Source organism: Coturnix japonica, chromosome 11 (assembly GCF_001577835.2).
Source record: "Coturnix japonica isolate 7356 chromosome 11, Coturnix japonica 2.1, whole genome shotgun sequence".
Classification (NCBI taxonomy): Eukaryota; Metazoa; Chordata; class Aves; order Galliformes; family Phasianidae; genus Coturnix; species Coturnix japonica.
In genome coordinates, this window is record NC_029526.1 from 15,835,303 (window position 1) to 15,859,518 (window position 24,216).

Sequence of the window (24,216 nt, forward strand, 5' to 3'; positions counted from 1 at the left end):
GGCTATCAGCAAAATGCTTGGTGGGCTCCATTTCACTAGTCCCAAAGGCTTCGTCCATGCTGTCATCCCAACTGTGCCTAACACCTCAAATCCAGACTTCGCCAACTGTCTGTGCTGTTGAAACGCAGACGCAGGCTGAGATGATGAGGGAAAGGTCAAGCGAGATCTAAGTTTTCCTTCTCACCCTTCTCTGCAGATTATTCATGAGCTGAACATGTGATAGCCCAGCCTGTCAGCAGGCTCTCTGATTGTGGCTCTCCCTAAGCACCATATGGATGCTTTCAGACTGAGCTGCAGCCCTACTAACACTTGGTAGCAGGGAGGAAAAATTGCCTGGCTGTGTTCGGTATTGTTCAATATCACCTGGGCACACAGCAAAAGCAATGAGTGGTTTCATTATGGCCTGCAGCCATAGAGCAGCATTCTGTGAAGGGCTCAGAGCATGGTGGGATGCCCTCAGCAAGAGAATGGCTTTTTTTAACAGGCACTTATTTAAATAAGAATAAAATCAAGTTGGAAGAGAAGCTTGGGATGGTTGGCATGGGATTTTGATCATCACCCATCACCTGCTGTGTCTGGACACCAATGTGAGCACTCACACACCTCAGGGCTGTTATTTCCCCCTTAATTACTCACATCCTTAACGATCCCATCCTATAATTAACTCAAACACCGGAAACATTTGACCCTGAATCACAACATGAGGTGACGAACCCTCATTCCATACGAAGAACACAGCATCGCTGTAACTTCAGTATACTGGCATAATACATATCAATATACATATACAATATACATCTTGATGGATGTAGAAAGCTCTACTTTGCAATGGGGTTTTTTATAGTGATGGGATCATAAAACCCCTCAGCCTCGGGTGACTCTGTGGTGGCTGTGCTGCCCATAGGGAACATTTGGGGGGGTCCCTGAAGAGGAACACGGTGGGGCACCCCAAGGCAACAACAGCGGTGTCTCAGCTAGAAATACGTTTGGAATCATGGCTGTGTGTGCTTGTGGAGATCCATAACTCCGTGTCATGGCTGAACACCACAGACAAACAACAGTCTAGGCCACGCTCAAGATGGCGCCGGCCCGCCCCGGCCGTGACGCGCTCGTCAGCTGATGGCGGCGCCGCTGGGGGCGGCTGCGGGAGGCGGGCGCCGCCACTCGGGGTTGGGCATAGAGTCCGCCGGGCTTGAGGCCGAGCCGAGCCGCCGCCATGCCCTCGGAGAAGAGCTTCAAGCAGCGCCGCACCTTCGGTGAGAGCTTTGGGGTTGTGTATGTGTGTGTATGGAGGGGGGACACCGGCTGCCGGGCCTCGGGGAGGCGGGGAGGGATGGAAGGATGTCGGGCCTTGGCGAGCGCTGAGGCCGCCCCAATGCTGGAGGATGAGGGGGGAGACTGGCAGGCTGGGCCCTGCCTGCACACAGCGAGAGCCAACCGAGCTGCTGTGTGCCATCAAACTAATGGGATTTGGGCCTGTCAGCCTCATCCCCTTCCTTGTTCTCAGAGCTCTTCCAAACCCGCTGTTGCCCCTCGGCTTGTCAGCAGCCCGGCCCGCAGGTATTAAGTTCAGTTAGGATGGCAGCCAAGCAGGGTGTCGTCAGAGAGCTGTGCTGAGCTGGGGCTGGCTCTGAGCACAACACATAGAACGCTATGAATTGCGTTCCCCACACTGCAGGGGGCTGGATGGCATCACAATCTATTACCACCATTTATTGCTACCATCCAACCTGCCCCACTTGAGGATTGAAGCAAACTTCCCTTTGCTTCATCTATTACCACCATTTATTGCTACCATCCAACCTGCTTCACTTGAGGAATGAAGCAAACTTCCCTTTGCCTGCTGGGCCGCTCGCATTTGCTCCCCTCGTATCTTGTGTTGCTGCTTATTTAAATCTTAAAGGGGTGTTTTAATGAGGTACTATCGCTGCCCTTGAAGTATTAATGCTGCTCTGTGGACAGCGTGGCTTAGGCCTCGCAGCTTCCCGGCCGAACAGCTGAAGGCTTTGCATATTAGCCGCCTTCGTTCTCTGCTTGATTCACATCCAGCTTAAAACCGTGATTCACTTGAGTTGCATTTCCTCTTCGGGTTCATAAAAGGCACACGGATGTTTTTGATGCACGTGGGTTTAATGTGGGTTAATGGAGAGCTGAGTGATGTTGCTCAGTGACAGGTAATGTGTACGAGGAGCTGACAGTGCTGATCTAAGCTCTTCTACCCCTGAGCAGCATCTCTCCCCAGCTCAGTGCTTGCTGAAGCTGTGGTCAGGTTGTGATGCAACGCTCAGTCTTCACCCTCAGAAGTGTTTATGAGATGAGGACAACCCGGAAAGCCCCAACACACTGAGAAGAACCATAGAGTTTAACATTGAGCCCACAATCTGCAAGTAAGCAGGCTGGGAGCGGATGCAAGCACCTCTAAAAGCAACTGCTGCTGTTTACTTTGGCTCCGGGTTGCACTTTAGCCTGGCTCACAATATCTGGACTATTAATATTTATGTCTGAGCAGAGGTGAACTTTATCCTAAAAACCAGCCCAGACAGCAGTGAAATATCGAGGTACTGGAACCTCCCAACCTGCTCCTGCAGCAACACATGCAGCAGAATCAAAATAGAAAACTCTTAAGTGGGTAATACAAGAATGTACAGTGTAAGCTGATGCTGCCGGGCCTCAGCTGGGCTTAGGTCTCACATTTTAATTGTTGACAGCTTCAGGGACCTTGTGGAAATAAGTCAGGGGGTTTAGTCTTGGGCTCCAGCTTTTGGGTGGTGTCATTTGGTGCTGTAGGGTCTGTCTCCCTTCATATTTCCTATGAGTCTCAAGCAGTGTGTGTGTGTGCAGTGGTTGTCATGTGTTAAAACAGCATTGCGGGCAGATGTTTGAACAGCAGTTCTTTTCATCTCTTACAGAGCAAAGAGTTGAAGATGTACGACTGATCCGAGATCAGCATCCAACTAAAATACCGGTGAGTCTTATTCCTATCATCCCCCCATTTTCTGCTCTCATATTTTGTTGTTAAAAGCCTGTAGCAGAGCTGTCCTCATGTGTCCCAATGACACTTTGGCAGTTCAGGGTCACTAAGCCTGGATTGCAGAAGCTTTCCTCAGGCTTGTTCCCAGCAAGGTGCTGGCTGAGGGCAGGGGAAGCAGAGCAAGCAGAGCTTCCTGTGCTGCCTGTTGCAGCTTCAAAACCACACCCAGGCTGAGCTCTGAGTCCCCAGAGTGTTTCAGCTCTTCTGGTCTCAGAAGTGGATGTATTTTTCTTCCCTGAAAGAAGAATCTGCAGAAGCTAATTGAGAAGGAAGCGCAGTAATTCAGAGACAGATGTGGCTTTCATCACAGATCTGTGCTGAGAAACACAGAACACCCTTGTATGCAGAGAAATGGGTTGTGGCTCTGAAATCTCCAGGAGTGTTACTTGTCAAATCCCTCCGTCTTGCATTGGGTCACTTCACACAGGAGATCAGCCCTCCTTTTTTTTCACTTGCCTTTATCTAATCAGCTCCAAACATTGCTTAAGCTTTCTGTTTTTTTTTTTTAATGGAATCCTCAATGCAAATAAAGCATTCTAGGAAACAAAAGGAATTTAGTATCCCAGAATGGTTGAGGTTGGATGGGACCTTTGGAGGCCACCAAGGCCAAGCTCTGCTATAGCAGGGACATGCAGAGCAGCGTGCCCAGCACATCCAGGTAGCCTTAGATGGTCTCCATAGGGAATGTTGCCTCTCTGAGCCACTGGCACACATTGCCCAGTCACCTGCACAGCACACTGCTTCCTAGTGGCCAGAAGGAACCTCCTACGTTCTGGTTTGTGCCCACTGCTTCTTGTCCTGGCACTGGAAACCACTCTAAAGAGCTGGCTCTATCCTCTGCCTCCTCCCATCAGGCATTTATGACATGGATGAGTGGAACTGGGAGGTTTCACAGAGGTGAGAAGTTAATCAGGTGCCATAACTTTGGTTCTCAGCAACGAGTGCTGATGGCTACAGAAGACTTTGCTCTCAGAGGGAACAAACTGCCTGCAAGCAGCAGTTGTGGTGCAAGCTTTGTAGCAGGAACATGCACTGCCTCCATGCAAAATGAACTGAAAAGCTGCCAGCTTCACTTTAGCATTCAGCTACTTCTTGAAGCCACTGCTGCTGTTTTAACGTGCTGCTTGGCGTGGGAACAAGTCAGACTTTATAGCTGCAATTTTTGGACTTATCTGGAATCTGCACTTTTCCCAGAAGGCCCTTTCATCACAAATCTTTTCCCTCACAGAAGATTGCTTTTTCATCCACCTTTCACAGATCACTTAGCAGTAGTCCCCAAGCTCTGTGACCACAGATTGAAAACCACTGATTTACAGCAAAGCTCTCATTTCAATTCAGCCGTGGAGATATTACTGGGGAAGATTCAGAGGTACCTGAGCAACTGGCTAAAGATGCAGTGATACAGACTGGCAATGACAGCACAGGCGTGCATGGGATCCCTGGGGGCTTGCTCTGCTTGCCAGACCACGTTCTAGCTTGAGTCATTGCCTCATTATCATCATTAGCAGCTCTGGATGAGTTGAGATGGCGATGTCATGCTGATGGTGCATCGCTCCTGTACAGTTATCATCCTCCATTTTGCTGTCGGCAATATTATCCAATGCTTACAGTCCACCTCATTAAAAACAGTGTATTCTCCCCCCTCCAGAATTACCCAGCATGTATTTTAACTGATGTAAGGAAGTTTCTCTCTGATGTAATTAAGTTGGCTTCGTACCCCTTCACCTGTACAGCTTCTGAATATCAACACAGCCAGGCCCTGTGAGCATGGACACGATCCAAGTCCCTTCCAAGTGAATGGTGTCACATAGCTACCGTCGATGGTTCAAAACAACAAAGCCTGCCTGCTTGTGGAAACGGGTACACGAGTTCTGAGATCATTCCTTAAAAGCAGGAACTCCATGCAGTTGCTGGGCAGGGTGCTGCTTAAATTGGCAAACCTACAGTTTCCTCGTGAGTTAAGTAGTTACTCCACAACAACCTTGAAGGAATGACTGCTTCCTAAGCACGCTGCCTTGAGATTAAGGAGGAGGGAATTCTCTGCTTCGAGGCTTTAGATCCTTCAAAAGACACTTTTTCCTCATGCATGAGAGAATCCACACAGGAGAACTGACTGACATGCTAATCCAGAGCTGCAGTTCTTAGAAAGAGACAGCCCGTTAGTCAGGAGAAGCTGGAGGAATTGTGGTGAGAGCTATATGAGCCTGCAGACTTCCACAGCAGCCAATGCAATGTGTTAGAGAGCCTGCTGTACCTCTTCCTGGTTTCCTTGTTGCTGGGTAGATCAGAGCTAGATTAAAGGATCCCAGCGAGTAAGCCATTCTAAAACTGCACTCAAGTTGCAGTGCGTGCTGTTAAACCTGTTCATTCCCCCATCTTACAGCAGCTCTTGCAAACAGAAGAAGCAGGTGACTGATTATAACGCAGATGTGACACTTACAAACCAGACCTCCATTTACAAATGAAGTGAAATGGAGTGTAGGGTGAACCCTCCTACTTTGCTGTGTTTCAAATGGAGGGGGATGAGGGCTCTAAGCACTGTTTCTGCCTTTCACATCCTTTGCTTCTTTCTTTTCTTTCTCTTTAGGTGATCATCGAAAGGTACAAGGGGGAGAAGCAGCTCCCAGTTTTGGATAAGACCAAGTTCCTGGTGCCAGATCACGTCAACATGAGCGAGCTAATCAAAATCATCAGGTAGTATGTTGTGACTTCACACTGTACACTACATCAACAGCATACAGCCCACCCAGTGTATAGCTTTAGGAACCTTTAAATGGAGAGGGCATCTAACAAGTGCTTCTATCATCACTAGGATAGATTCACAAGAAGGCATTGCTTCCTTTAAAGGCTCTGCTGGGAAATACCTTAAAAAAAGGTTGAGCTCTCAGTGCGCTTTTGAGAGAAATAACCATTTCCCAGATATAGAGGACGGAGTCAGGCTGTGAATCCCTGTCTGACATGGGTGCTTCTGACCCACAGCCCCAATGCTTCCTGCCTGGCTATTTTGGGATGCCTTCTCAGTGTTCTGCCTGGGAGACCCTCTCTGGAGTGTCTGCCTCCTCCCATTGCTGGAGAGGGAGCTGGTGCTCCTAACCAGAGCTCCAAGCTGCTGTTTGGGGTTGATGCTGGCATCCTTTGATCATGAAATGAGGTTACCCTCACTGACAGCACTGAAGCCTGAAAAACACACATCCAGACAAGTGCTGTCTTGACACAGCTATCTGCACAGGCTGCGGTTGGAGTGTTGCTCCTTGCTGGTGCTTGAGCTTTGCTTATTAGAAAAGGCCGAGGGGAAATAACCACGGAATGGGAATTATATGGCTTTAAACTGCGGTCAGAGCTCCTGCTCAAAGTGCAGAGCTCTTGGCATAATGTCAAGCAAGAATATTTGATTAGTAAGAGCTCTCAAGCAGTAAACTTGGAAGCTAGCAGCAAACCAGAGTTTGTCATTGATCACTGTATGGCAACAAAAGGCCATGACAGTGCCCACTAACTGGATACAGGCAATACAGAGAATAGCAGGTAAAAAAAAAGAAGTAAAATTGACTCACCTCTTCCAATGCCCAGTAACAGCTCAAGAGGAATGCAGTATCCATGCAGGGAAGTGTTATTCCCTTGGCTGCTGACCTTTAAATGAGAGTGAGGAGGGGCAGATCCCCTTTTGATCACTCAGTTGCATGGCTTGCAGCTGAGCTCCCTCGGTTTGCCACCCCTCCTCACCTGGTGCTCAGCCATGGGTTCAGGCTGCGACCCAGCAATTCTGCTGCAGTCAATGTGCAGCACAGAGTTGGTTCTTGAAGGACATAAGCTGTAAAAGCTGAGTGTTGTCCCACGTGTCCAAACAACCCCATGCCCTGGAGGCTTTGATAAAAGCCTTGAGCAAGTCCTAGCTCTGGCATGACTGTGGAAGTGCAATAGGGTTTTGGAAATAAGAACCTGATTCCCCATGTGATCTAGAATCTGTGATGCTGGCCTCGGGCAAGAAGTCTAACAGCAAGATGCAAGATTTTCCCCACCTCTTTTGTTTGGCTTTGTTAATAGATGACTTAGTACTCGCTGGACTTGGTCCTCAGCCAGCTCCTCTTGTGCACAGCAGAACCAGCACGCTGTGCAGGCTGCCCTTGCCCAGTATTAGAGAGCTGCTGCCTTCACTGCTGCACACCTCCTCCTGTCTGTGTTCCTGGTGCCGATGCAGGGTAGATGTTTGTTGTGCCATGCAGTTCTGTTGCTCTCTGTCTTTCTGTGGTGCTTCTCACGGGAGGAAAGATAAAGGGGAAAGGTTCAACACGGGCTGTGGCAGCACTGATGTCAAAGTGAGTTTAAAAGGAATGGAGCCTTTGGGTGGAAGCTGTGCCAGCCCTTCTTCCCCAGGTTTACATTTCCAGTGGGGTGCCATGGGGCTCAGCAACAAGGCAAAGGTTCCGTGGGTCTTGAGTGTTTGCAGGTTGTATGGGATGATCTGCTGCCCCAGCGTCATCCTGGCAGGGAACACCTCTTCCTGTTCACTTCAGTTTAACGCTCTTTGGGAGTGCAGCCTGCACTGTTCCTATGAGATAAGGGTTCTGCCAGCGGATGTGTCTGAGAGCACTTGGCAGATGACAAATTTCACGCAGCTCTAGGGTGAGAACCAAATGCCTTCTGTAAGGCAGGGCTGCTTTGGGTGGAGACATCCCACTGCTGTCATTGGTGGAGGACTTTATTTTATCCCCCCATCCTAAAGCCTTTGTTTGCACTGCCATCCCTGTGAACCTTCTTCCCTGCTTCCTGACTTCTAACAGGCGACGCCTGCAGCTGAACTCCAACCAGGCCTTCTTCCTCCTGGTGAACGGGCACAGCATGGTGAGCGTCTCCACGCCCATCTCCGAGGTGTACGAGAGCGAGAAGGACGAGGACGGGTTCCTGTACATGGTGTACGCCTCTCAGGAGACTTTTGGAGTGCAATCTTCCGTCTAGGACACGCAGGTGGCTTCTAGCCTAGGATTTCGGTTTACCCTTGGCCATCACCCCCACTTTTCCCCACACGCACCCCAGGGAAAGAAACGGATGTCACCTACGCTCTCAGTACCTTAGCATAGTCTTGCTTTAGCAGGTGTCTTATCTTACCTTGCCTTGTTTGTGACTATTAAACAGTACAGACGAGCGCCTCCAGCTTTGAAACCTGCTGTAATATTCCACACAGGCACGTTTACATGTCTGGACTTGACGAACGGAACCCAATTGTGCATGCGATGATTGCAAATAAAAGGGACACTCGATTGACTTTAACGAGCAAGCAGGCACCAGTGAGGAGCTAAAGTGTTTCATGTGACAGTTCTCTGGAGAATCCCCCTGTGATTCCTTAAAGCTTTTCTTTCATTTTGTTAATGGAGGGGGGTGGTTTCTAATTGAGAGCAAATGTGTTTTCATGTTCCAAAGCAGAGCTTTGCCTTCTGCAGCTCGTTGAGATCTGTGTCTTTGCTGCAGCCGTTGAGGTGAGCGCTTGGGGTGAGCTGGGGTTGTGCAGCTCTTGGTCTCCTTTTGGCACTGCTGCCGTAGAGGACAGTGCAGTTATCTGAAATAACTCATACCAAACACCACAGCTTTATGATAGTTTTAGGAAGCGTTAACTGTAAACGCCTGGATAGGTAACACTGAAATAAACTCCAGTCTGTCGTTAATTTCCAACGCCTGCGTGTTCAGTGAAACACTGTTGTTTGTAGGGGCTTGTTTCCAAACGATCCTCCCTCTGAGCTGCAGCCCTGGCCTGGGAGGAGGCGAAGGGCGCTGCTGCCAGCGGGGCTGGCTGGTGGGAAGCAACCCAGTGTGTGTAAGCCCTGCGACAGGAGCAGGTGAACAGCTTTGTTAACCACCTCCATCCTGAGCATGGGGCTCAGACACGCTGCTGGCATTAAGACCCTGTTGTGTCACTTGTTTTGCATGTTACCACTGGTTGGGTTGGGCAGAAGCGCTTTCTATCAGCCCCTCGTGTCCAGGAGCTGCTGTTGGGATGTGATGAACAAAAGAGTTTTCCCATCTCCGAAGCCTCCTGCATGGACCCGGAGCAGGGAGCAGCCTGTGCAGGGGAAGGCTGTCTGCTTAGCCCCTTGTTTTTCCTCTTAGACTCGTTGTCAAGTGAAGCGTAGCAGGATGAGATTCCTCTTGTATATTACGTGTCTGTGAACTAACTCCATCTGTTACTGGAAGCTAACTTACTACATTGGGGGGGAGGGGGGGAGAAGAAGCAATACTACTGCGTCTCTTAGCTCAATAAGGTGTACAGTTCGTACCCAGCGGCACCTCTTTGCATGCATCTCGTTTAGAACACAGCGCTTACTCCATGATCCGTTTGTTTAACGTCCTTTTGTGTTTTTACTCCGGCGTAAACTTTTCGACGCGGCTCGTTCTCTGTTCTGAGTTCCGTTGGTGGAAGGGATCGTTTTAACTCATGACTGACAACAAAAAAAAAGAGCTTGACTTGTAATTACAACGTGATCGACTGATATTCCTGTACAAATGTTGCTTTTATAAAACGAATACAGTGCTGGTAGGGGTGGATTCCATCCCAACTCAACGACGGCTCCTGTGGTTATTGCTGGGCTGCTTTCCTCCTATGGCTGAGCCACCCCAAGAGAGGGGAAATCCTTTAAAGAGCAAAAGGAAGGGATGGATTTTTCTGTTTAACTCTTTATTTTCCATACATTAAATTTACTCAGATAAAAACATTCTAAAAATGTACAATTTTTTTTGTGTTTTTTTTCTTTTTTTTTTACTTTTTAACAAAGTATAATAAAACATAAAAATCCCAATACCAGAATACTTGACATTTACAGTTCAAAATCAAATTAGCTGAATATTAAATATTTACAAAACTATTTAAAATATTTATAAAGTTACATGCACAATTTGTAATACTAGAATTGACCGAAGTAAAAGAAATGGCTCAAATGGGAGCAGGAGTTTCCTTCATTCCTCATGGGAAGTTATGTCCAAGAGAAGCTGTTAATCTGCACTTGAAAACACGCAGGATTTGCTTTCTGCATCGCTACCAACGCGTTCCTCGTTTGCTTGAGGGCATCCAGGTCTTTCCAAAGGGTTCTGACAGCAGATGGATGGCGGTGGGGGTGCTCAGGGATCCCAGACTCTTTTGCTGGCGCTGTTACGTGGCTTTCAGTCCAGCTTTGCCTTCACACAGGACTTCCAGTCTGCTCCAAATCCACAGCTCTGCGCATCCGTGGCCTCCAACAAACCTCTTCCTGGATGTGATGACGCTACAGACACACAGCTAACCCAAACCCAGGGCTTTCGGGTGATGGCATGTCCTGGGTCCCTTCCCCTCAAAGCCTGCCTGCCAGAAGCAGTGTGAAACCCAAAGTGGGGTAATGGTGAGAGCCTAGTGTTAGACCATCATTATTGGGAGTCTGCTGCTTGATGTGCTAAGATTTAAGGACCATGGTGTGCACGCTACTAAAAGGCTTTACATGGAGTAAAGCGTGATGGTGTTTGAAGGAAAAAGATGAAGGAAAGCTGTGATCAGTTCACCTTGCTTTCTAAAATGAGCCTTCCTTGCTCGCTCTCCTGCTCAGCACCAAGCAGGGCCATCTGTTCATGCTTACCTCAGAGCCTGCAGTGTGAGGAGCTGGCTGCAAATCCCACCCTGCTTCTGGTATCCCCAATCAAAAGGAAAACACTCCTGGAAACTCATTGCCCACTGCACATCCAGCCTCCCTGCGCCCTGCAGGGGCTCCCCTCCATCTCACACATCCACCTCATTTCTAATCCCACAGTAAAATCCATGTTGAGAACTAATTCTCGTTATACTTTCAGGACAGAGATAGGAATAAACAGCGTCCTTGGAAATCTCTCAATGTACAAAAATAGCTTTGAAGAACTGGTTCTTTCAGAGCCAGTGAAGCTGGAACGACTATTCTAAAATGAGCTGCCTTACTTCTCAGGGGGTGGGGAGATGGGTTTGGGCCTTGGAAAATAAACAGACAAAGGGTTATTTAATGGAACTCTAGTGCTCTGCTCAGACTTACCAGCTTTGGCTCTTCTTGGTCCAAAGCGGACAGTGCTGATGAGCAGATCTGAAGCCACAGCTGGCTCTGGTGTAGGGAAGGCTCTATCACTGGTTCCGGTCCATCAGACACTTCTCTATCACGCTCACGTTGCTTTAAGGTACTCGAGACTTCTGCATTTGAACTTACTCTAAGATCAGACTTCACCATTTCAAAACGTTACCTAAAATTACACGGAAGCCACTCGAGGAAACATCGGCCTTCACTTCACACAAAGGCAACAACCCCAACGAAAGCTCTGAAGGTAGGAATGAAACAGTTTGCTGGACAGAAGTTCAGTCCTGCAGTCCTTCCATTATGGCGATGAGATCAGACAAGACAACATACCCAGCCTCGGGCGTTCAAAAAAACACAACTGGTACAGAAAACAGATCTTCTTTTCCTGTTGATTTTTGCTATTTTGAGGGGCTGTTTAACACTTGAATGCGTGCGGAGACAGTTTATTTAAACACGAGTCTGGTTTAAAATACTGTTTTTGCTTTATAAATAGTGAAAAATAGGTTAAGGTTTGGCTTTCAGCACATGTTCCAGGCCACTGGAGAGACCCCCAAAGCTGTGAATAGTAAACATGGTCAGCAAAAACCGTTCCCTTCGGCGTGACGCGGTGCGGCAGATTGTTCCCTACCATTGTCTCAAGCTCATTAAGGCGAAGTAAATTGCATTGTCAGTTTTCATCCCTTGTAGTGTTGTAGGTCTGAAGGTCGTTAATTGAATGCAGGTGAGCTCAGAATGCGGGCAGAGCCAACAGGAGCGTGAGCCAGGCTGTGAGCAACCCCTCTTATTAGTTGTCATTGCATAGGAAGAAGACATCAGCTTTTCTTTTGCAACCAAACGTTGATCGTGAGCCCGGCCAAAGGCAGCTGCGCCGCTACAACACGTCCTGGTGGGGTTGAAAGGGGTGTGAGAAAACGCCTCCAAGTGTAAACAAGGCTTTAAGACCTTCCAGATTACAGTGAGCCAACGTCTCCCTGTGGGACACATCACCGAATTCCTGGGGTGAGCCACGAGGTTTGTGCCTCCCTTCAGTGAGACGGGACCAAACTGTTTCAAATGAGCAGTTCAGGATTTGTTCGGCTTCCTCTCAAGCCCTAATTTAGACTTATCACCCACAACTTATGTATGCTAAGTAGTTAACACCAAAGCTAGTCATCTACAATCTATTGCAACGAAGGAGGCTGACAGTAAATCCTTCCAAGTCTTGAGAATAATGAAGTTTACTACCTCTTACATGTTTTGACTTCTACCGCTTCTGAATCCCGTAGCAAAAGCCATGGGGTAGGAGTCAGAGGGCTGGGTTGGGTTGGGTTGCTTGGTTGGGTTTTTCTCTTTTTACTATAAAGTAAAGCAAAAGCTTACAAACTCTGCTGCCAGAGTTCTTCTTTAGGATGGTTTAAAATCCATTTACAAAAGCAGAATAATAAGGTTTCTGTGACAGAGACCTATGTACAGTAACAGGACATAGTAAAGGTTGTTTTGTGTACTACAGGAACGTATCCTCAAAGCCTTTATGACTCTGGAGTCTCTGGGATTTGGACCCTTGGAAACTAAAGCGTATTCCGTCGCTGGGAACCCAGCGCTAACAGGTAAGACAATGAAGCACAAGTTTGTTTCCAAAAGGAACCGAAACTGCTCTGTGTGTTCTTTTGGAAGGGAAAGGAGAGACTGACTGAAGATTGTTCTTGTGTCGTTAAGTCACGTAGCCTGCTGGTGCCAACTGCTAAAGGTCGGAACTTCTTTGCCTCTTGCACTGCTCTCAGAGTGACACCGTCTGCTAGAAGTGCAGAAAGCTCAAAGAGTTTTACATTCTTCTGTAGTGCAATCCTTAAAAATCCCAGAGATTAGTGCCTGATCACTTTTGATAAAAAAAAGTAGACGTTTTACCTAGCCCAGGGGTGCCAAAGTCCTTCTGGAGAATGGCTGCTCCTACCTCCGCCTCCAGCTTCCACTTCACCACGTAGCTGCCCTGGAGTCACACATTTACCTTCAAAAGCCCATGGATGGCAAAAGAAATAAGTAGGTAGGGTGTTGTACTTGCAACAGAAAACGCAGCTGAACAGCTCCATCCATCCATCCAGTACGCATCGTCCTATGACACAGGGTTAGAAGTTCCAACAGCAAGATCCAAGCTTGAATTTGGCAATCAAAAATGGGTTCGATGCACCCCTAAGCTAGATTTCCTACCTAGTCTAATAAAGTAAAGCACCTTTGGATTAAAAAATACATTAAGCTTAACAGCAACTGGACGTCTCAGTTTTGTAGTTCAGTCTCCTTCTGTCTCCATGGCTTACAGTATTTTTCTTGCCAGGTAAAAGATCAGTCTGTGGAGTCAAGGCTTTCAGAGGGAGGAGCGTATTTCAGCCTAAAAGTACCTGGGGGAAAGGAAACAGAAGAATTAGACAGTACAAAGCTGCTGAAAATTGCTGCCTCAAAATCAGTCACTTGTTAATTTCTAAGTACTTGAGGTCTCATCTGCACAGTATGAAAATAAACACAGGTACACACTATAGGCAGAGACAGGATGTGAAACACAGCACTTCAATGCTGCTTGCTCCAGTCTTATGTCCCTATTGATTTTATGATTAAGCTCATGTCACGTGCAGATGATTAAGACAACAAGCTGATCAAAAAAAACAAAGGAAAATGGGGCTGTAGGTTGTTCTTGGTAAAGTGACATTTCTCTTAGTTGTTTCCTGCCCAGAATTAAAGATTTCAGCTCTCTCCCAGAGCTGTACTCATGAACAAAGCCAGCAAACTCCAATATGGCACCTTCAAGAGGATTTGAACAGTAATCCTCCATTTATGTTACTGGTTTGGGAAGAAGGGAAGGAGGCAGCAGATATGTTCAGAACTCAGACTTCCATGGGAACCTGAACCTGGATTGCAGGGATAAGCAGCCACGGTTCTGCTGTGAGCTGCCAACAGAACCTCCCTGCCTCTCTGTATGTTTCACCACTTCACACAGAGCTCAGAACCAACACCACCTTCCCTCTTTGTGGGACTCCTCTTAGCCCAACCCAGCTGGGCCCCACTGCAGCCCAACACCCACCATTACCTTGTCGATTGAAATCCATCGGAGGCTGTTTGCAGTCCTGAGCTCTGTGCCCACTGGCCCCACAGTTGTAACAGGAGAGGTTCCCATTTTTTTTGTGACTCGAACCGTTGCCGTTCCCCATCATTCCCTGTGCCTGATAAACCCCTGCTGTCCCTGCCATAAAGTTCTGCATTGGCGGCACCGCAAACGTTGACTGCCCCGTCATCACAGAGTCTGGAGCAATGCCACTATTGTAGGCGGTGTGGACCACGGGGAAGGTGGTGCTGCTATTGTACTGCTGCGTGTTGATGTAGCCGTTACTGCACAGGGGGTTGAAGGGCAGAAATGGGAAAGTAAACATTGAAGGTCCTGAAAAGGGGTGCTGGAAATAGTTGGCGTAGCTGACAGTCATCCCGCTGGAGCCGCAGTTCCCGCTGCACCCGCAGGAGCTGCACACCATGCAGCCAGGAGGCTGCGGCTGCTGCTGCTGGTGGTGGTGGTGATGGTGGTTCTGGTTGGGCACAGGGATGCTCCCTGCAGACCCGCTGCTGCTGCTGCTGCTGCTGCTACTGCTGCTGCTGCTGCTGTTGCTGTAGAAGTTGTTCTCGGCAACGGATGAGAGCGTGGGGCTGGAGCTGGGCGCGGGGCAGCTGGGCAGGTTGGCCATGGTTGCAAAGGACGTGGAGGGATGGCTGCTGGATGAGGCCGCGTTGCTGTTTGCGCAGAAGCTGCCTTGCATGGGTGCCACGGGCACACTGCTCATTGCAGAAAAGGCAACTTTGGTGTTGGCTGTATACAGAGCAGTCCGGGGATTTATTATTGCAGGGGACACCGTGATTTGCATATTACTGGAGCAGGAAGTCTGTCCAGCAATGGCAGGGTCGGTAGGAACAGAGGACGACACCAGGAGCTTGATGGGTGGGCGAGCCACGTGGAAGACCGTGCTGGATGTGACAGTGGCAGCAGTGCTCGTCTCTACTATCAGTCCTGGCTGCTGGGCTGTTTTCATCACTCTGTCCAGAGTTGAAGCGTGGACGACTTTGGTTCGAGGCCCAAAGTTAATAGTAGATGTTGGTGAGCTGTTCTCAGCAGCCCCCGAAAGCACTTGCAAGGGCTGATGGGGAGAAGGCGCAGACATGACATCCACTACTGTATTCCCAAAACTCTTTTCCATTTTTATGCTGCCTCTAGGCCCAGGAGAGACCTTATTTCTTTCTTCTAAGGATAAAAGTGAATGCATAGACGACGAAAGTAGCTTCATGTCTGCATTGCCACGCTCTGATTTATGCACTGAATTTAACATCCGAATGGGGGTGATATGAGTAGAGCCCGCTGACATCATTTGCATTGGCAGAGTGTGGTGGCCGGACGGATTGGAGCCTGCATCATTTTGCACTGGTAGGACCTGAGCAGTGGGTCTGGCAGAGCTCGAAGTGAAATGGTTCAGTAACATCACCGGCTTCTCCTTTTCAGAGCCGTCCAAGTGAATCTCCAAACCTAGGGACAGAAACATCCATAAGCTCAATAGCTTCACAAGACAGAGCAGCTCCACACCAGTCCCCTCCCTGGCTGCATCTGCTTACGTCTCTCATTCTCCTCAGCGCTGTCTGAGCTCTCCTCCCTCGTCTGGATCCCCATGGGGCTGGAAGAAGAGCTGGAGTACTCGGAGGAGCTGCCCTCCCTGGGCAGAGGGTGGGCTGGTTGATCCACGTCCACCCGCAGCTCTGCAGATGACAACAATGGTAGCACCTCATTGACACCAGCTCTTACAGCTGCCAACACCACCTGACTTATAGCAATGCAATACAGAGCTTTAGAGGGATATGAACTGACTAAAAGCAGCAGCACTCTGGAGGCACAGCAGTTACTGACTAGTGCAGCAAGCCATGAAAGCCACAGAGAGGCAACCACTTTCTATTGCACTCCATATACACAGGATATACATTGACTGCTTCCTGTTAAGCCGATGGCATTATGGAAGATGAAATTCATAACAGATTGGTGGAAAAGCAGTGAAAGAATGGACATATTCAGACTTGGGAGGACAGCACCGTGCTCTGCTCCTCTTTCTTACCTGCAGCGTGGTTGCCACGAATACTCTGGAGAGGCCCCACATGTGTAGTAGGGGGAACCCTTGCCACACCACTGCTGGTAACTGAAGAAGGTGTTGTGGGGTTGAGGCACCGTTTCTCTGACTTTTCTCTATGGGATGATGGAGAAACATGTGAAGACACAACAAACTGGCTAAAGCACATCAACAGAGAAATCAATTTCTGAATGAAACTGAAGCAGACAAAGCTCACTAATTAATCTGAGAAAGTCAGCTCCTTGCAAAGGGAAACGTTTGGCAATGACATCGGCCTTGACTGTAGCTTCTTAGCACCATTTACTTCGGTCTTTCTGCCACCACGATTACATTTATTTGAGGAAAAATGTGACAAAATGGTGACTATGTTCTATCACACACTCTGCAGGCACAGCCCAAACACAGCCATGCACACCAACACCAAAGCAAAGCCAAATGAAATCTTAAGGTAGCAAGTCCAAAACCTAAAGGAGGGCACTTCACAATGTCAGAAGCTGCTTATTAAGAACACACTCAAAGAGTGTTGAAGAAAGGTTTGTGTACCCAGTAAGCTTGTCTGCCTCACTAATATCAGCATCCCAATAGAAGTGGCTCCCTCCCACACACAGCCTTTGTGTGAACCATCACAGCCGCAGCACTAGGAATTATCTGTGCACAAATTACTTAATCTGAGTAAGTTCCATGGGCACAAAGGGCGGCTAATTACTCAGGCAGCAAGATAAGAGCAGAGAAAGCAAACAATCAGGCAGAGAAACAGAAAGGAAGGGAAAGAAGCAGAACAGAAATAGCACTGTTCTACCACCCTATGATATTCCTGCAGGTGAGAGGGTGTCTGCTCGTTCAGTAATGCCGAGTTCAGCTGAGGCCATGCATAATCCTCCACCTTCCACTGAAACGACTCTAAGATTGTCTAAGGCACAGTTGAAATGGAACTCTCCTAAATATAAAATGTACTTTGTACATCTGCTTTGCTGTATCTGTTATACAAGTTTAAAAAAAAAAAATCCCATGCAACAGTATGTATCTTTTGTAAATGACTCCAGAAATGCTCCCCTCCTCACAAGAGCTGTCACGGTGCATTTATGCTGTGACTGGGTTGCCACAGCACCCATAGATCCTTTGCATGTGGTTATCCTCACACAACCTTGAGCAGGCAGTGGTAAAGCGGTATGTACAGAATGCTCTGCTTCTTCAGGAGCTTTCCCAAGCAACTGACATTGCTGGAGAGTGAGGGAGGAAAGCATTATCCTTATCTATAGGTGGAAATCAGGTAGGCTTACTGTGTGAAAGAACAAGGGCAGGCTGGATGTGGCTCTGGGCAGCCTGGTCTGGTGGTTGGTGACCCTGCACATGGCAGGGGGGTTGATTGCTGTGGTACTTTTCAGCTCATTCTAAGATTCTATGAACTTGCATTAAGTCCCTTAAAACCTCACTAAGAGCTTCCCCCCCCCCCCGGCTTACTTCTCCAGCTCCAGCTGGGTCTTGAGCTTCTTCTTTGCTCCCATGGTGAGGGATTCAAACTTATTTAGATCTTCCTCCGTTAGACTCAGGAACTTGTAAAGAGAAAAAACAGGGGGAGTTTTACAGCCTTCAATGCTCTCATTTACATTTTCAGTCAAGATGCACCATCAAAGATAACTTTAAAGTCATTTTTTAACATATGTTAATTCAAAGAAACTCAAATCTGGTCTTATTAGAGAATCAGTGTCAAATAGAAGTGTGGGGGCCTTGCATGAAAGAACTGCTGTAGATTAAATTTAACCAGCTATGTGCTTGCATTAACTATTCACAATAAAGACAAAGTGGTCTCTGTAATTATGAAAATAGGCCTGTGTGCTATAAATGAGTGTCAGGATCGGGCTCCTGTAAAGAAAACCACTCTGGTTTTCCTGGTTATGTCTCTTAGTGCAGAAATCAAGGAGCAGTCATCCCAGCTGTTGGCTTGAAAACATACTCTGCCATTAGACTGTATAGTGAAATACGTAGAATACAAATGCAGTAGTAAAATATTTATAATACAGTTCAAATTAAAGCCCATAAAGCACACACAGTTCCGCGTGCTTATGGTTAAGACAGGAAAACACCAGCAGATCAGAATATGCAGTTCTGTTTCTTTATGAAAGGAAAAATCCACTCTTTGTTTTCCTCTCATGACAAAGAACATCAAAGCAGAAGACTCTCCTAACAGCTAAATGTGTGTCCCATGTATAACCATCACAAAGCTCTCCTGCTTTAGACCTTACTCAACCGAAGCCTTTCGTCCACCGGAGGGCGTTCAAAGCTAAAATACAGCAATAGGACAAGGATTTCATTTAACAGCTCTACAGATGGAGCCAGAGAAATGCTGTAGAAGTGCTGACATCTATTCAGTTAAAACTCAGCATGCGTCGGTATTATTTATTAGTCTGCACACTCCTTGGGAAAAGCCACCGTGAATCTATTTGGCCAAAAAGGGATAACCAAATATTTTGGGGAGAAAAATCAATCATGAAGCAGAAATAACAAAATATCCCACAGATGTGAGTTATTGCACATGAAAGGGATGAGCCTGGGGCCAAAGCACAGCTCAAGTCAGCATGCAATCAGATCTTCAAGCATTCAGTAAGGAATCTGAAGTAGCAGCTGCCTTATAGCCCTGGTCTGGGCACCAGGCAAATGAAAATAAGAAGGCTGGATGGGGCTGTGAACAACCTGGCCTAGCAGGAGGTGTCCCTGCTTATAGCAGGGGGGTTGGAACCAGAGAATCTTAAAGGTTCCTTCCAACCCAAACCATTATACGACTCTAAGGAGGATTTAATCAATCCTGAACCAGTGACTGGCTCAATTCTAAACACAGATGTATCCTGCTCCTCCCTCTGCAGGCTCCATTCCCAACTAAGCACACTGCCCTACCTTCTCCATTGTGAGCTGCTTGAAGACAGGATAGTATTTGTGCAACCGCAGTTTCCTGAGCCAGTCTAAGATCCCGTTTTGCTCCTGTGTTTGAGGGGTCTGTGGGCTGGAAGACATCAACATGGGTGATGCAGCATCCATCTGGTTGCGGTAGGCCAGGGATGAACTGCTGCCTCCTGAATGGGAGCAGTGGGGCAGCGCGACGGGAGCAGCAGCTGAGTGCTGGACGTGGTTCTGAGAAGACTGAATGCCTGCCACTCCACATATAGGTCTGCAAAATAGAACAAGGTTTGAGTTAGCACACCAAATCTATGCCACTTTGACTTCTGCCACTGCAGTGATATCAATCTGCCACCTGTGGGACTGCTGGGGGGAACCGGCACCGTTTGACCCAACTTACATGCTTGTGTCTGTGCTGTTCAACAGCACAACAAAACAGTACAGCTTAGAGCAGATGAACTGTAATTTAAGTAGAGATTTCATAGAATCATAGAATAGAACCATAGAATGGCTTGGGTTGGAAGGGACCTCAAGGATCATCAAGCTCCAGCTCCCCTGCCAAAGGCAAGGCCACCAACCTCCATATCTATCTAACAATAGGCCAGGCTACCCAGGGCCCCAATGTAATTGTGGGACTGATGGTTTTCATCCACGTGGAAGCAGTAAAATAACCCACAAGGTTGGCTCCTTGAAAAGTCCTTTTTCCAAGTCTGACTGAGAAGAAGTCGCTTTTTTCCTTCCTCCCACTGGAAGGAAAACTGCAGCACAAGGAAACATTTAAACATGCTGCAGAGACGTGTTCTCTAGAGGCGCTTCAGAAATGAACAGATGACAACACTACAAATGCTAGTACCTCACACTATCTGTTTTGGGCAGACCACACACTAAAGATAGAACTCTTTGCATTTTTCTCTTCCTTACAATTGACTATGAAAGTAGAGATTCAAATCAATCTCGCGGGGAAGACGGACAGCTGCCTACAGAATGGGGTTTTACAACCAGAACAGATGCAAAGCAAACAAACACTTCACCTTCCAGACGTTCCCAGCGTAGTTCCTACTTTATAAAGGGAGGGGTTGCCAGGATCTGAAAACAAGGAATGGAAGGAAATAGTAACGGGTTAAAAAACAAATGCATGTTGGTTAACAATTAAGTAGTTTAAAAGTTGATTTAAACTTACTTGAACTCTGAAGTTGCTGTGAAGGGGATGAAGTGCTGAAGAACTTCCTAACGTGGTCGTTTTTCACCACATGGGAGGGCAATGGTGCCAAATACCTGCAGGTTCATCAGAAACAAAGAGAACTCCTGGTTGGTTGTCACTGAGTTACAGCTGCCTGTCCAAGTGATGGTAAACCCTATGTGACATCCTGAAAGTGATACTAAGAAACATAAAAACCCTTTCAAGTTAACAACTCAGTGAGATGCTCAAAGGAGACTTGAAGCACATTTATCCTTAAGGCTTCTTAACCTCATGTTACTGCTTTGTGTTCTTTTCACCCTGTTAAATGTTTCAGTCAAGGATGGAGAACTCTGGATTACATCCCACTTCTGGATAGAAAGTAAAGCAGTCTCCTAAAACTCTGGAACTGCAGCGTCTTCAGTCAGCAGCACCAGACTCCACATTGCCACACAAGCTTAAATGTGCTTTATCAAACCAGATTGTAGATATGAAGGCATATAAAAAGTCACCAAAACAGAGATCATTCTGACCATACCTTTGTAATGGTCCTTTTTCAAGCCTGTGAGTAATACACGAATGCAGCTACACACATGGATGTGCTTTCTGCCCTCAAAACCCCCAGTGTGATTCTCAGTTTGTCAGATACGTAGCACACAGCAAAACAGTTCTTTTCCTCTTCCAAAGGTACAGCTGTTACTGTGTGAACGCAGATTGCTGCTCTATTAACCTACATTCGTGGAGACTGTTGCTAGCTAAACAGCAGCAGCAGCAACAGCAACATGCTTTCTCTCTTACCCTACTGAATTCTTGTCGGTACGCTGTGATTCTCCAAGCACAGAGTGGACTGCTTGAAATGTTAATGCTGTTTGCCATGAAAAACAATCTAGGCATGCACCTGCTGGCTCTGCCTATGGAAAAATATCCACCGTGGCTCTTGTCAGTGGTGGACTTCACTCTTGACTTTGGGAAAATAGAGTTTAGCAGATGCTAAAGTTAAGGATCAAAACAAAGCGAAGCTGCATACCTAAGGTCCGATTCCAGGTCCATGTGGTTCCGTTCTAGGTAAAAGGAATCTGGACCAGCTAAGCAAGGAATGAATTTCTCCAAGTTTTCTTCTGGATACAGCTGAGACAGCTGGAGGTGGAGGATTACAAACAGGAATTGAAAAGAAGACTCGTTACTGATACGTAATTCAAGGCACGGTGAACTATAAGTTGAACGTTTGAAGGAATTCAGTCTCTCTCTTATCTCAGAAAGGGCACAGAATGATATTACATGAACGGACAACACATCTCACACCCTTTTCAAAGGATGCCTTTACCTTTGAAATAAATTCAGTCACTTCCACAGAAGATTTAGTTACCAGCGTCACCGAAGCATCAGACCACAGGACCTGCAGAAATAAAAGGCACCCGGTTCAGTGAGGAGCAGCCTGGGGTTGAACTCTGGTTGGTTTCAAAAACTCACTTGCAGGAATCAAATGTGTGACATCAAGAAGGAAAACCTTTCTGCACCCAAATAACTCTTAGTCAGTCCTCCCTGCAGCTCTGGCTGTTATTGTACTTAATGGGCGCTCTGCATTCCTATAAAAGCACTTCATGGTTTACAGACATCCAGCACAGAGAGACAGACTGCAAACGAATGGAAACTTCTTGTTATTGTTAAAGAAAACAGCTGGTTTGTAGAGTCTGATGTACAACACCAACAACTCATCGCAGCCCAAGAGTCTGTTAACAATTAACCAGCTCCACATTCCATGCAGGGCTGGCAGCGAACTGCTCCGACTGCCCCAAACCCAAGAGCTGCCACATTAGATGTGTAGTTGTGTTGCTATCCCCATTAGACCTTGCCATCTTGTATGTGCCCTAGAAAAGGGAACAGCTCACCATCTCTTCTGCATTAAGTCACTACATTCTCACGTGCAGAGGTATCTATAGGTTGGTGGATGATTAGTTAAACCAAGCCAAACGTTGGGGGGTTTTGGCACAGAGAGGTTCAGATGTTGGCCAGCAGCGTTAGCAAATGGCAGCTCCCAACTGGCACTGGGGGAACCTTCAGCATGGAAGAAGTTGGGTTTGTGGGGTTTCCATCCTCTCACATGACACCAGTTTCAATGACAACTCCAAACATACACACAGGTTTTTTTTCCAGGCAGCCAAAGTGAGGGGAGAGGATTTCAAAACAGATGACATAATGGAGGAATTTCCTCTTGGCAGAGCTGTTACACAGACAAGCGAGGGGGGGAAAAAGAAGAAAGAAAACTTGCAGTTTTTGGTCTTACAAAACCTTTTCTTTCTTCCTTCCCCTTTTTAGTTTTGTAATAAATTATCACCTTTTGGGGGTTCGTGAGAAGTTTCGGCCTTCTTTTTCTTTCTAGTTTGGCAATGACCTGCCATTTGTTCTGGCATATGCTTTGCTAACGTGTTATCATCCTCAATCCTTATAAAACAATAGCACGAACCATAAATCTGAGGAAAAAAAGCAATGCCACGCTGGAAACTGCTCTATCTATTGATCTGCTCTTCCTGAGCTGCCAAACTAAACATTTGACCGTGTGGTTTCTAACCAAGCAAGCAGCAATTTATGAGCTCAGCTCGACGATGGGCCGTTCTTTTAGTTATAAGCTGTGAAGTGAAATGTTTTCACCGATAAAAGTGATTTTCTTGTATTTATGGAGGGATTTATACTAGGAAAAGATGCTTCACAACAGACTCCTAAGTACACTGGAGCTCAGATGACGGCATAGCTCATTAGGCTTTAAGGAAATGCCCATAACTTCTCTCATATTGATGATATTTAGAACCGAGACACCATGAAAAGGACCACAATGATCATTGAGTTTCAACCCCCTGCTATGTGCAGGGTCGCCAACCACCAGCCCAGGTTGCCCAGAGCCACATCCAGCCTGGAGGACACATAGAGCTTAACACTGCCTACATCACAAGATGTCGGCGCTCACTCATGGGTGGCAGCTGTAATGAAAACCTTTTCTTTTACACTACAAGTGGTAGATAATTGTAATTCTCCTGTCCGTTCTCTTTCAGGGTTTCCTTTTCTCACCAACTCTTTGGCTTCGCTGCCTCATTAAGTAAACCAGAGACACTTTCTGGGCTCAGTGCTGGAATACACCATTCAAACTGGATGGGAGAAAGACACTCTGTCATTGCCCTCATCAGCTCCAGCATCCATCCCTGCTGCTAATGCTGAACAACATCCCCTGATGGCAGCACTGTGAGCACTGAGCCTCCAAGCTGGGCATCCAACTGGGGGCAGCCCCCTCCCAGCAGCCTGTGGGTAACCACCCTCCTGCCAGCGGAACTGTTCTCATTTCCACTCTGTCTGGCTTCAATTTGCCGTCAGCGGATCCTGTTATGCTTTTTTTTCCTGCCATACCAGCGACTCCTTCACCAAAACCATATTTTCTTCCCTTGGAGAACACTTCCCTTCTTTAGGATGCTCAAGTCATCTTGCAGCAGTAAGTCTCCCACTGCATGGCATTTACCTCAAGCCCTGAGTAATTTCCACAGCTATTTTCTATACTTCTTCAGCTCCCTTTTCAAACCACCAGCGCCAGAACCATATGCCACAGTCTCACACTCCCTCACTGCTGAACACAGACAGAAAGGACCATAAATACAACGATAAATGACCATTCCGATCCTTTCCCATACACAGTACTGCCCATAGAGTCTGAATTCACATTTGCCCACCTTAAGCCCCCAGTTCTTTTTAACTTCTGCATTCCATCCACAGATACAACTTCCTCCAACTGTGGCGTGATTCTTTTCCCCATAAACACCCACTTTGCCACGACTCACTGTGCTACAATGATTTATGGCTGTGCCTGTGTCCCACTTAGCAGGCAATCCCTGCATCATCCACATACGTTCATCAACAGCAATTTGAGCCTACTTGCAAATCACTGATTTTAAAGGATTAATC

At 47.2% G+C, this 24,216-nt stretch overlaps 2 protein-coding genes and 1 long non-coding RNA gene across 3 annotated transcripts in view; 1 reads left to right on the forward strand and 2 right to left on the reverse strand.

The window, feature by feature from the left end:
- The first annotated feature begins 1,123 nt into the window (after nucleotides 1-1,123).
- MAP1LC3B (microtubule associated protein 1 light chain 3 beta) lies at nucleotides 1,124-9,581 on the forward strand. The gene is made up of 4 exons (XM_015874194.1): nucleotides 1,124-1,256; nucleotides 2,910-2,965; nucleotides 5,619-5,725; nucleotides 7,810-9,581. Exons 1-4 carry the CDS (start codon nucleotides 1,217-1,219, stop codon nucleotides 7,982-7,984), a joined length of 378 nt encoding a protein of 125 aa, XP_015729680.1. The 5' UTR covers nucleotides 1,124-1,216; the 3' UTR covers nucleotides 7,985-9,581.
- On the reverse strand, nucleotides 3,296-7,810 carry LOC116653978. The gene is made up of 2 exons (XR_004308698.1): nucleotides 6,583-7,810; nucleotides 3,296-6,208 (listed from the first exon to the last, which is right to left on the reverse strand). It is a non-coding gene; the product is annotated as an uncharacterized LOC116653978 (long non-coding RNA).
- ZCCHC14 (zinc finger CCHC-type containing 14) overlaps nucleotides 9,411-24,216 on the reverse strand; it is a 37,795-nt gene continuing 22,989 nt past the window's right edge. Inside the window, exons 4-13 of the mRNA XM_015874190.2 lie at nucleotides 21,596-21,667; nucleotides 21,299-21,408; nucleotides 20,275-20,369; nucleotides 20,126-20,180; nucleotides 19,095-19,365; nucleotides 17,664-17,755; nucleotides 16,191-16,318; nucleotides 15,700-15,840; nucleotides 14,138-15,613; nucleotides 9,411-13,454 (exon numbers count right to left, since the gene is read on the reverse strand). Of these exons, the coding sequence (XP_015729676.1) occupies nucleotides 13,399-13,454; nucleotides 14,138-15,613; nucleotides 15,700-15,840; nucleotides 16,191-16,318; nucleotides 17,664-17,755; nucleotides 19,095-19,365; nucleotides 20,126-20,180; nucleotides 20,275-20,369; nucleotides 21,299-21,408; nucleotides 21,596-21,667 (2,496 nt within the window). The 3' untranslated portion in view covers nucleotides 9,411-13,398. The remainder of the gene's footprint in view (nucleotides 13,455-14,137; nucleotides 15,614-15,699; nucleotides 15,841-16,190; nucleotides 16,319-17,663; nucleotides 17,756-19,094; nucleotides 19,366-20,125; nucleotides 20,181-20,274; nucleotides 20,370-21,298; nucleotides 21,409-21,595; nucleotides 21,668-24,216) is intronic.